Below are 13725 nucleotides of genomic sequence, written 5' to 3' on the forward strand. Positions count from 1 at the left end.
AAAATAATAATAATGACCTCTTCTTGACAAATCCTTAATCTGGTAAAGAAGCCAGAGATTATGGGTGTTCAAGACCTGGACAAACTGTTAATTTGCATTTTTAATCGCATCAGAAACAGATTATCCGATCACTGAATCCCAACATTTTTTTCCACCCTTATGCCATTGTGGTAAAAGTCAGCCACTTCCTGTCTCTGCAAAAATGGAGATTAGAAGCCCCTGCCTGTATCACTTCACACGTCGGATTATCGTAATCCCACTAATCCAGGTGTGGATCGCAGATGGAGGTGGACGTTGTCCCGTGGCTGAGGAACAGTAACACCTGTCCGCAAAGAGCCCCCGACAAGTCCAAGTTTCCGGTAACCACAGCGACGGGAGTGCAACTCGAGCGGGACGGCTGGCGTAACCATGGCGACACAAATCCACATCGACCATGCCAAGGGGCGTCCCATAAAAGTGAATAAGAGGCCTTTCAGGAACTATAAAATTGTATGAACCCCGCGGTTTATTTAATTTTTTTGGCAGAGTTTTGCGGTAACCATGGCAACAGAAGCTCCAAAAGTTCCGAAAGCTCAGACTTCCCGTTAAAATTAACGTCGAATGGACGCGACGATGACGCAACTGGCGCGGGTCGGATCGGCTGACGGGGGCGGGGAGGCGGGGCTTCACCCAGATGGGTCACTTGTCAATCACTGGGGGGGACACCTGTCAATCAAGGGGCCACTATTTGCACCTATGGAACATTTTTCGAGAAGACAACGGGGCTTCGGATAAAAAAAGTGCAACGTTACCATGGAAACGCTTATGACATCATTTGGGCTTGGGTGTCTTCGCTCAACTGGGAAAGACGTTGCAGCTACGCACACCTACACCCATGTCTTTACTGAATGAAAGCTGTCCACACCTTGACGTTGTGTGTGTGTGTGTGTGTATGTGTGTGTGTGTGTCAGACACATTTCACAAACATGGAACATGGTACCATGGGTGAGTTGATGACTCACATAGAGTGGGCTTGGCATTTATTTATTTATGCATGTGTGTGTGTTTGCGAATAATATATTATATCGTACTGAGAACACACCTATCTATCAGGAAGAGATCTGAAGATACAACTATGAAAACCGAGTGTGGATACTTTCAGGTGTGTGTGTGTGTACATGAGTGTGTGTGTTTGTGTGTGTACACTGCATAGGACAAGGAAGCAGGCAGGCGACACGCTCCTAAAGATAGTCGTGGAATGGACTGTAAATTCAGGTGTTTGTGTGTGTGTGTGTGTGTGTGTGTGTGTGTGTGTGTGTGTGTGTGAGTCGAGATCAGCATACAACTGCATCTCAGTAGATCAGAGGTTTGATTATTTCTGGATGACTGAGGCCCGCAACGCACCATTCCTCACCTAATTGCTTTCATGACCGGAATGGGTAGAAATCCTCTCCTTGTGTGCGCTTGTACGTGTACACGCGCGCTCGTGCGTATGTGCGTCTGACTTTCAGGACCAATTTGAGTGGTCGACCTTCTGAGGAGAGTGTCGGGCCCGACTGAGTGAAGTTCTCGGGGAAGGAGTCGCCGCAGATCAGAGGGCTGATTATTTCTGGCTGACTGGCGCCCATCACTCCTCGCCTAATTGCTTTCATGACTGGAAATCCCAATGGCGCGCGCACGTGTGTGTGTGTGTGTGTGTGTATGTGTTTACGCCTACGTGTTCCTTTTAGGGACAGCGACCCCGAGGACCCCGGGGAAGTCCGTCCGCTCCCCGTTTCCGGTTCAAAGTCTTGGTATCATTTTGTGGTACTCCATCGGTTTTACTGCATTTACTGCTTCCTGTTAAGTCTGGTCGCACAGAAGTACTTTGAATCGACGATCTACTTCAAATATTTGTGAAAAATATTTAGCAAGATAACACAGGTTGGGTTATTTGAAGGTGCATAATGACATTAGCATTGTACACAAGGTTTTAAAATTCAATTACATTTGATTAAATTCGATTAAATTCAATCTAATTCGATTAAATTCAATTAATTGGATGAAAGTGGAACAAACACAGTAAAATGAAATAAAGTGGAATAAAATTGAAAAAAGAAAATTAAATGTAATGAAACAAAAAAAAATGTAATAAGATAAACACAAGGAGATAATGGATAAAGATGGCAAGGAAACCGTACAATTTGCAGGATTAAATTATAGTGGTCATGCCCTTACGAAAATAATATGCGCCAAAATGTCGATGTTGGTGACGATAAATGTTGGTGAACAAGACGTTTCCCTCCAAAAAAGTAACGTGAAATGGATTAATCTGTTCTGGTGCTTCAAAAATAAAAGCTGTATTTATCTATTTGTAGTCGCTCTATGCCTAGTATAGCCTGGAAAACTTATATTCTTTTAATAACATTATCTGTGAATTAGATTACATTAGGTTAGAATCAATAAGATTAGATTAGATCAAATCTGATTGGATTTGACTGGATTATATTAGATCAGATAAAATTAGATCATATCAGATTAGACTGGATCGAATTACATTAGATTACATTAAATTACATTAGAATGGATTAGATTAGGATGAGAAAAAAATCAGATAAAATTAGATTAGAGTAAAATATGATTAGATTAGATCAGATAAAATCAAAAATTAGATTAGACTGGGTTAGTTTACATTAGATTAAAGTAGATAATTATTGCATAAGATGACATTATTACACAATATATTACATTATATTATATTAGATTATATTATATTAGATTAGATTGGATTGGATTAAATACATTTCAATTAAATTCTTGGGATTGGGATTAGAACAGATCAGAAAAAATTAGATTACATTGAGCTATATTAGAGTCGATTGACATCTATCAATTCCACAAATGGTGTTGGAGCTGTAAAGCGTAATAGTAAACGTGATGAAAGAACCAGAAACTATAACAATAATAATTAATAATGAATAAATAAATTACAAATAAATAAGAGCAGACAGCATCGCATTATATTTGACATTATAAACAGAATTCGGATATGATTATAAAAGAAATTGCTGGGAGGATATGGGAGGTGATGTGTGTCCGGAGCTTTGATTTTGGCAGTCCGGACCTGAAAGGAGTCCAAGAAGGAACTGATGTGAACGGCAAATCCCCGGAATTGCTCATTCTTTAAAAATGAAATACAATGGAGTTGTGAAAGGCTGCCGGGGGGGTCGAGGGACGGGGGGCAGGGGGGGTCGACCGGCTGCTACACGTCGATAATGGTTTCCCGTCTCGTGCATAAAGCTGCGCCCGGCGTGTACGCAGAGAGAAAATAAAAGAGCCAAAGAGCTTCAGAAGTCACTAAAAATACACGCAGAGGGAAATTATTAGGTTATGAAGCGATGAGAAACGTGTTTTGGAGGAATGAAAGAGTAAACGACCTAATGCGCAAAAGTTGTTTGTGTCCGAAACAGTGTTTTTCCCCCCCGGGTGGAAACACATTTTCCCCCAAAAATGGAAAAAAAGGGAGTAGAACCTCGTTTTTTTCACAAAGCTGCCGTTCGGGATGAATGAGATCTTCTTGATGGACAAGCACGGTGAAGATACTGCATTGCAATACCTCAAACAAGCACTGTAAGTATCTGTTTCCATGTGGACTTTTTAACACAAATATCTGGATTTTTATCTTTTTTTTTTTCTTTTTAAATCTGGCTACTATATATCTGAGTCAGACTTTTATTTTGAAAATATGCACTTCCTATCATCCAGGCGAGGGAAGAAAAAAATGTCATTGGGGACAATTCCAGCAGCTGGAGGCGGGGCTTAGACTGGATGGGGCACCTGTCAATCAAAGGGTCAACTGTCAATCACCTGCGAGTGTTTGGGTATTCAGATTACTTGCCTCCTCTGGCCACACCTGCTCAGAATCTGTAATTTGTAATTTATTTCTGGCCGTCATCAACCAGTCAGCAACCCAACCCCGGTGCCAGGGATTATATCACCAGCGATCTAATCCAGGATTGGACTCTGGATTAGCCGCGTTAGCAGAAATGAGCGACTCCATTCAGAGGCAGCGACCTCTTTAGATGTGTTTGTTTTGTATTGATAGCAAGATTATTCTCCTGAACACACACACACACACACACACACACACACACACACACACACACACATACACACACACACACACACACACATTCAAACATCTAAACACACCAGATAAGAGTTACAAATATCCCTCCATCCCAGCAGGGAGCCTGCAATTCATTCACTCTCTCTCTTCTTCCTCCATCTCCTCCTCTTTTTCCTCTCTTTCCTTTCCTCCCCCTCTTCCCCCGTCCTCTATCTCGTTCTCTCGTTCTCTCTCTCTCCCTTTTCCTCCTTCTCACCATCTCTCACTCTCTCCCTCCCCCTCTCTCTTCCTCCTCCATCACTCCCTTCACACTATCTCTTCCTTTCCCTTCCTGATATTTTCACCTAGAAAGCAGAGGAATTATCAGCTCATGAACAGTATGTGTGTGTGTGTGTGTGTGAGATCTAGCCCATGTTCAGAAAGCACAAAAAAAAAATGTCAAACTACTTTGACACGACCCGACGTGACACTCGTTATCTGCCGCTTCGCGCCCGCCCAGCACGCCGCCGGTGTCTCCCCCGGCAACACACACATCGCTCGGTTTCAACTTCACAAGTCACCTGGACGGAGCCACCACGCACATTCCCACAATACCGCTCCGCACTGCCGCTGCCCCGTGAAAACCAAATTAAACTTGACAAACTCCGTGTGACACGAGGAGGGTTGCCATGACAACAGAGTCAGAGGTCAGCGTCTGATCAAACAGGGAGCTCAGAGTAACCGGTTGATATTTTCTTTCTCTCAAATGTTGTGTTTTCCGACAAGAGGCGATTCTCCCATTGCTGCTGCAGGTTCCTGAACGGTGAATATCGCATTTCCACCTGCATGGGGAAAATGCAGAACCAGCTGATAGGTCACGTGACCTCAGTCACATGACCCCGATTACGTAACCCCGACGACGGGTACGTTGGAAGTCATTCACCGGCGAACGAACTTCTCGGTTTGTGTTTTTTTGTTTTGTTTTTGCGTGTCAAAGACATCACCTTGTACCCTTGCAGAAGGTGTGCGATAGATGGATCGGCGGGAAAACGTGATTGCCATCGTCATGACGATGCGGAAGGTCGCAGTGAAACAAAGGCCACGAAATAACAAAACAATGTATCCGAGGAACCGTTAAAAAAGGGTTGGACTTTAAAAGGATAAAAGGGATTTTGCTGAACGCAGAGGATAAAAATAGATTCTGTTTAAGGCCACAAACCCCCCCCCCCACACACACACACACACACACTTGTTTGCCTGGGAATCAAGAGATTAGCTCCACCAAGACGTCTTCCAGATTTCGGCAGCAGCTGTGAGACGCTGGCTTTGTTTACGTTGAGATCGGCCATGTTTCATGTGTGCAGATGTTCGCCACATGCGTCCCGCCATGTTTACGCTGACCGCCGCGTTTCATCCGGGCCGGCCGACTCACCCTGTCACAGATGGGGGGGCAACAATGGCGATGGCGACGGCGGCGGCGGCGGCCCACACAGAGAGTGGATCCCTCCCGCCGCTCGTTTGTTTGTTGTGGTTCCATGCAGCAGGTGGAAACAGGAAGTAAATGGAGCACAAAGAGGCCGGTCATGTGTGTGTGTGTGTGTGTATGTGTGTGTGTGTGTGTGTGTGTAAGCGTGTGGGGGGGGGTTGCAGGTCGGATCTGTGGTAGAACTGTGAAATATCGTCACCTCACGAGAAGGTTCCAGACTCTAAGCAAGTTCTGGGTGGAACCGTCATGTTCCTAACGTTCTCCTGCCTGGTTTCGTTCAGCGGATTCATCGAAGACTCCAGATTTTTGGCAGACGCGAACGAGAGCCAAACAGTTTGGTATCTCTTTATATAGCCCTTTGATTGACAGCTGGGATTGGCTCCACACCACGTTACGGATTAGTAATCCAATGAATGAATGATTTTTTTTTTTGAGATTTTAGATTTTGCACGTCGAAAAACAATCTCTTCCTCAGATCAGCAACCATCGACTGAGGAGGTCAAAACGAAGAAGAGGACCGCGTGCACACAAACACACACACACACGCACACACACACACATGCAATCATGACTGCTGAGTCAGAAGATGAGCGGCGGCCGTGGAAAACGGCTTCCTGTGCGGTGGTCAACTGTCAGCAGGCGGCAGTACCATTTAAAGAGCTATGATGCCATTAAATCACTTATAGCTCTGAAAATGGCGCTGCGTCCTGCAGCAAGGGGTCGGCCGGCTGGAGGGATCCGTGCACGTGCATGTGCACAAGTACACGCATGTACTCATTCATACACACACACTCACACACGCACACGCACGGTCTGTCACCTTCGTGGAGGTCCTGTAAGAAAGGCTTGGATCCAGGTCTGGAAGAAACCAAGTCCAGAGCTCGGTGGGGGGGTTGAAAAACAAACAAAACAAACATCTGACAAAATTACCGCAGACGACAGATTTGCAAACATTTATGCCGTGCACAGTTCTGTTCAGGAAGTCAACTTCCTATCAGAACCAGAACCTCCTAATGACCGTATGTCTCTATATCGCATATAATGAATGAATGAGTGAATGCTTGTATGTCTCCATGTGAATGGCTACATACCTCTTTGTGGCCTTTGAACGAATAAGTGAATGATTATATTTCTTTATATAAAGTGTGAATGGTTGTATGTCTCCGTATGATATGTGAGTGAGAGGATGAAAGGTCATATGTCTGTTTATCGCGATATTATCAGTGAATGAATGAGTGAATGGTTAATGGAGTTAATGAGAGAGTGAATGATTATATGTCTACATGTTGTGTAAATGAGATAGTGAATAGTTGTGAGTCCTATATGGCAGGTGAATGAATGAGTGAATGGCTTTAAGTCTCTACAAAATTACTAAATGTATGGAATAAATGTGATTGAATGATAAACGGTCCAGAGTTAAAACCCTGTCCTTCCAATGAAGGAATGAATGAATGAATAAATGAATGAATGAATGAATGTTAAAGCAACCTGCGTGAAATTGGCAGAGTAAATATATATATTTATACGTATATGATGTGTGTGTGTGTGTATGTGTGTGTATATATGTATATATGTATATATATATATATATATATATATATATATATATTTCTATAAAATGTGTGTGTGTATATAAATCCTGGTTTTACTGACTCGAGTGAAGAAACTAAAAGCCCAGGCTTTTTTATTGGTTGTTTTACAGTCTCGTTTTAAAGACCGTGTGTGTGTGTAGGCATGCGTACGTGTGTGTGCGCTACATTTTTCTGTCAAGAGCACTTTGGGACTTCGACCAACTTTGCTCTCAGCGTTTGGGTCGGACCGGGTGAAGGTTATTCCATGCGGCGGTCGGTTCTCAGGTTGACGTACCAGGTTCCCGTCAGGTTCTCTGACGTGGAACGTTCTATCAGCAAGCAGAGGAGGTAGAACATTTGTGGTAGAACCCCAGATAACAGAGAGGTGTGAAAAAGGCTAAGTAGAAGCTTAGAGACTCACCGTTGAGACCGTTATTGTGAAGATTGAAAGAACAACCCGATGAAAGCTCACTGGAGACTCAGTTATGCAATGGCATCACTCATGTAGTGACAGCTGAGCAACGACAACCCTAGCTGGCAAACTGTTAGCTTAGCATCAACCCTGAAGATAATCAACACCTGACGTCCCGTTCGGGCAATCAACAGAGCAGTGAATTAGCAGAAGCAAATTTTGCGACAATTAGCAAATGATTATGTCATTCAAAACACAAATGTTGCAAGCAGTCGCTTTTGGGGGGGGTTGAAGATGGGTTAAAATGGCTGCTACGTTGTTGAACAGCCTGGAGCTATTGCTAAGCAAGCTAAAACTTAGCAGGCAAACTATAAGCATTTTCCATAAAAATCGCTATATGTGACACCTATCCTGGAAAAATAGGGAAAAAAATTAAATATAAGAAATGATCAAAAAGTGCAAGTATTATCACAGGTAATATCAAATTCATTTTCTTACTCAAGTATTTTTAAATAGGCATATTTACTTATGATGATAATTTCATTGACTTAGTAATTTGACGTATTTTATATAACGTACTATATAATTTGACGTACTTTATATAACAGCCATAAAAAATATTAAATAAATTATCCATTATTATAATTAATGAAATAACTTACGTGTGTGTATGTAATATCTCTGACCAGCAAGTTTCGATGAACAAAAAGACTGAACTGAAGAAAAAAAAACAATGCTTTGTTTTATACACGCACATACACAAACACACACACACACACACACACACACACACACACACACTCACGCATGCATGCACACATACGCACGCATGCATGCATGAGAGCGCCTGAACACTGACAGAATGATGAATTAGGAAAACAAGTAAACAGGAAAGATATAGTAGCAACACTTGTAAGGAGCAAGTACACTCACATACGCACTTGTGCACATGTGCACACACACAGACACACACACACACTCACACACACACTGCTGCTTCAGGGGTATCATCATCTCAGATTTCCTTCTGACGTTCCTCATCAGCGGCCTGATTGATTAAAAGAGCATGAGTGTCCTTCAGACGCACACACCACACACACACACACACACACACACGAGCACAATGCACGCACACACACACACACACACACGCACGTGTCGGGATATACTGCCCCACATGGAGCTGTAAGATACATCGCTCGATGCTTTTTTTGTATTTTATTGTTTTTAAGGTCCCCCTAGCTTAAGCTTAATGCCGTTGACCTTTGACCTCCGCCCCGCCTGTCCTCTGCTGGGCTTTTCACCATAAACATGAGCGTGTGTGTCCATCTGTGTGTGTATGTATGTGTCTATATTTAAATGTGTTTGTGTGTTTTTGTTTGTATGTTCACGTGGTTGCGTGAGTGTGTGTCTCTGAATGTGTTCTGTGTGTGTTAGAGTCAGTGTGTGTGTGCCTGTCCTCGTGCATATATGTGTGTCTCTCTGTGTTTGTGTGTCTTGATGAGTGTGTGTTCATCTGTGTGAGTGTGTACCTATTTGTGTCCACACATTCTCAATGTGTGTGTGAGTGTATCTGCACCTGCATATGTGTGGGTTTGTGTGTACATGGGAGTACCTATATGCGTGAACCTGCATGTGTGTGTGCGTGTGTGTACCATTTATGTGTCTGTATGTTTGTGTTTATGCGTGAGTACTATTGTTTGTATGCTCATGTCTGTGGTTGTGTGAATATAAATCCACCTGTCTGCTTGTGTGTGTGTGTGTGTGTTTCGATCTGAATGTCTGTGTGTGTGTGTGTCTGCATGAGTGTCATTATGAGTCTGTGTATGTGTGTATTTGTTCTGCATGCATGTATTTGCATGTGTGTCTGTATGCATGTGAGTGTTCTGTGAGTGTGTGTACACGCATGCATGTTTGTGTGTGTATATGGTTGGGTGTGTGAGGATATGTATGTATCTGTCAGTGTCACTTTGTGTGCGTCTGTGTGTGTGTTGGTCTGCGTGTGTGTGTGTCTGTCTGGATGTGTGTGCATTTTTGTGAGTGTGTATGTGTGTCCATCATTGTGCATTTGTTTTCTTCTGTGTGTGTGTGTGTATGTTACTGTATGTGTGTGTGTTTTAGTGTTTTCCTCTGTGTGTGCATGTCTATATGTGTGTGTGAGGATACATGCACATGTACCTCTGTGCATGTGTTTGTGCACGTGTGTTTGTCAGTGTGTGTTTGTGTCGTCTTCTGAGTGTGTCTATAAGTGTGAGTGTGTCTGCATAAATGTGTGTGTGCAACTGCATGTGTGTGTTTGTGTTTTCTTCTGTGTGTACCTGCATGTGTGTCTATGTGTGTGTGAGTATGCGTGCACTTGTTCATCAGCATGTGTGTGTATGTGTGTGTGTGCACCTGATTGTGTGTCCAACAGTATGTTTGTGTTTCCTTCTGTGTGTGTGTGTGTGTGTGTGTGTGTGGACATATTTGTCGGTATGTGTGTACCCGTGTGTATGTGTTTGTGTGTGTGCGAGTATGCGTGCGCATGTGCGTGGTTGTGAGTGTGTGTGTATGTATATACCTGTGTGTGTTTCTGTCAGTGTGTGCGGGAGTACGTGTGTACATGTTTGTCAGTATGTGTGTGCGCATGTGTTTGTGTGTCCAGCAGTTAGTTTGTGTTACCTTTTGTGTGTGTGCATGTATGTAATTGCGAGTGTGTCTGTCTGTGTGTGTGCAAGTTTGCATGTACATATTTGTCACTATGTGTGTGTGGGTGTATGTTTGTGCGTGTGTGTGTGAGAGAGAGTATGCTTGTACATGTTCGTCAGTGTGAGTGTGTGTTTGCATGTGTTTGTGTGTCCAGCAGTGTGGTTGTGTTTCTATCTCTGCGTGAGTGTATTTCTGAATCTGTACTGACACATCTTTCCATCAGTGTGTGTTTGTGTTTTCTTCTGGGTACCTGCATGTTCGCGTGCATGCATGCCTGTGTGTGTGTGTGTGTGTGTGTGTGTGTGTGAGTGAAAGAGTATGTGTGTTCATGTTCGTCAGTGTGAGTGTGTGTGCGCATCTGTGTGTGTGCGAGTATGCGTGTAGATATTTGTCCTCATATGTGTGTGTGTGTGCATATGATTGCGCGTGTGTGTGTGAGAGTATGCGTGTACATGTTCGTCAGTGTGAGTGTGTGTTTGCATGTGTTTGTGTGTCCAGCAGTGTGGTTGTGTTTCCTTCTCTATGTGTGCATGTATTTCTGAATCTGTACTTACACATCTTTCCATCAGTGTGTGTTTGTGTTTTCTTCTAGGTACCTGTATGTTTGCGCACATGCACGCCTATGCGTGTGTGTGTGTGTGTGTGTGTGTGTGTGTGTGTGTGCGCACCATCCTGCAGACTCACTTGCAGGAGCCTGCACTCAGACAGGCACTGGCCTGGTGTTGCAGAACCAAAGCAGCAGCTTGGAGGCAGAGGAGCAGCCGCTGGAGGGACGGAGGGAAGAGGAGGAGGAGGAGGAGGAGGGGAAAAAACACGGGGAGGAAGGAGAGGTCGACGGTGACGGAATGGAAAAAAAGAAAGGGATGTAGAAGAAGAAGAAAAGAGATGAGAGACGAGGAAGAGTGAAATGAGGCGGGAGGAAGAAAATCGAAGAGGCGATAAAAAACAAATAGAGCAGAAGTGGAGGAACGATGCGGGAGACAATGAGGAGGAGGAGAGGAAAGGAGGGAAGGAGGCGAGGAAGGAAGGAAGGAGGAGTATGGGAAAAGAGGGAAGGTGAATGAAGGAAAGGGAGGAGGAGATAAGGCCAAGAAAGGAAGGAAGGGAGGGAAGGAAGGAGGAGAAAAAGGGAAAAGAATGTTAGTATGCCTTCAGACAAGACAGGAATTCTGAAACGTGTGTGTGTGTGTGTGTTTGTGCGTGTGTGTGTGTGTGTTTAGTCATTCAGACTTCTGTTTGGCTTATTAGCCCCAGAGGTGAAGCCATTATCACCTCTGCGACGGCGTCCTCCTGAGAGTGTGTGTGTATATGTGTGTGTGTGTGTTTATGTATGTGAATGTTTTCAGTCAAAGCTAATATTGTCAGCTGGAGAGCCTCTGTCCTGGACCCGCTGGGAGTGGCAACATTTCCACACACACACACACACACACACACACACACACACACACACACAGACACACACACACACACACACACACACACACACACACACACCCCGCCACGCGGGAATTGGTTTGTTCCCCCTCATCATCGGCCTGCCTCACCTCCAGCTCCCATGGGAGGGGGTGAGAAATTGTCTGAAAATGTGAAAAATGTATCATAAAAAAGATTCCCACATTAATGAATACAAGAAAAAAAACAACCGTAAATAATATGTATACACAATTTTTATAATTTTTGTTTTTTAAAACAGTGTGAGGAAAATTGCCCTACTGACTGAAATTTTAAAAAGAAAACTAAATAATACACACAAACAAAAAAAAATTAAACAAATCTGGTTGTATGTCTATATGAGGCCCCGTGATTGGCTGCTAACCTTACTGCAAAATGAGCATTGTAGAGAATGATTGGATGAATGAATGAAAACTAACTTAATCAAACATTAGACGGCAGGAATTCACTTAATATCTGGGTGATCAAAAATGGACCGAATGTTAAAAAACAAAAATGCAATCTTAAATTACAAAATCAATGTGAGATTCAGAAAAAAAAATAATGCTTTGAAAGTCAAATGGATGAACCTGAATGAACACCTTGTGTTTTTCCAAAGTTTGACTGCCGAAGGGGCTCCGACTTAAATCATCCCCGCCGCTGCGAGGATGAGGAGGAAGAATCCGATGAAAACACAACATTATCGGATTAAACCTGGCTTTGTTTGTGTTTTCTCCAACAACCCGGAGGAGGGGTTAGGGGTCATGAAATGCAATCGGGTGCCTGAGTGTGTGTGTGTGTGTGTGTGTGTGTGTGTGTATGGGGGGGAGGGGCAGCTTGAATGTACCTTTTTTAATGATGACTTTTATGGTGGCAATTTTGAATAATTTCTCGCAATATTTTGCTAATTTTGCCTCCACAATCACTATCATTATTGATTTTATCAATCAAAAGTAGCTATTTTAACTGTTACTTCAAAATAAAAGAATGAGATTCCAGCCAAAAAGTAACATTCCATGACATCAGTACGTTTATTTAACCCAGAAATGAATCAATACATTTTGTATTTATAGCTGATTTCCCTCATGATTATACTCATTATTGATTATTGATGTTAATGTAAAATATAAGCCTACCATTTGGACCAAAAACCTTCTTTTCAAAATATTTACTTTTATTTAACTTTGAGATGGATCAATATGTTTTCTATATTGTTTTTTGCGTGATTTCTTCATGATCACTATCATTATTGATCATAAATGTCAATCAATTGTATCTACTAATTGTTACTTCAAAATAAGAACAATCATTTCCGTCCAAAAAGCAACATTTCGTAACGTCTGTATGTTTATGTCCCTTTTTAAGTGAATTAATGCATATTTTTGCACTCATTTTTATTTTTGGCTGATTCCCTCTTTATTATTATTATTATTGATTATAGATGTAAATCAAATGCTTCTATTTTAACTGTTACTTCAAAATAAGAGCATGTCATTTGGACCAAAAACTACTGTATGTTTCATAATATCTGCACATTTATTTCACTTTGAAATGAATGAATACGTTTTGTATTTATTTTTATTTTTGGCTGATTATACAGGACTGTCTCAGAAAATTTGAATATTGTGATAAAGTTCTTTATCCTCTGTAATGCAATTAATAACACAAAAATTACTTTTTCATGATATTCTCATATTTTGAGATAGGATTTTTGAGTTTTCTTAAGATGTAAGTCATAATCAGCAATATTAAAATATTAAAAGGCTTGCAATATTTCAGTTGATCTGTAATGAATCCAGAATATATGACATTTTTGTTTTTGTAATTGCATTACAGAAGATGAAGAACTTTATCACAATATTCAAATTTTCTGAGACAGCCCTGTAGATTACTGATTATAGATACCTTCTATTTAAACTATTACTTTAAAATAAGAGCATGCCATTTGGACCAATGCCTATTTTTCATAATGTAGGTGACATTTTTGTTTTTGTAATTGCATTACAGAAGATGAAGAACTTTATCACAATATTCAAATTTTCTGAGACAGCCCTGTAGATTACTGATTATA

General features: G+C 42.1%; 1 protein-coding gene across 2 annotated transcripts in view; it reads right to left on the bottom strand.

The window, feature by feature from the left end:
• The window catches only part of htr4 (5-hydroxytryptamine receptor 4), a 72085-nt gene that overhangs the window by 5952 nt on the left and 52408 nt on the right, over positions 1-13725 (bottom strand). The window contains exon 7 of one of the 2 annotated variants that reach the window (XM_086178822.1): positions 10908-10987. The exons of the other annotated variant lie outside the window; for it this stretch is intronic. Within the exon in view, the coding sequence (XP_086034948.1) occupies positions 10924-10987 (64 nt within the window). The 3' untranslated portion in view covers positions 10908-10923. The remainder of the gene's footprint in view (positions 1-10907; positions 10988-13725) is intronic. 2 annotated transcript variants of the gene reach the window in all.

This window comes from Fistularia commersonii, chromosome 31, assembly GCF_037954325.1.
Source record: "Fistularia commersonii isolate RoL2024-O1a breed Wild chromosome 31, RoL_Fcom_v1.0, whole genome shotgun sequence".
Lineage (NCBI taxonomy): Eukaryota > Metazoa > Chordata > Actinopteri > Syngnathiformes > Fistulariidae > Fistularia > Fistularia commersonii.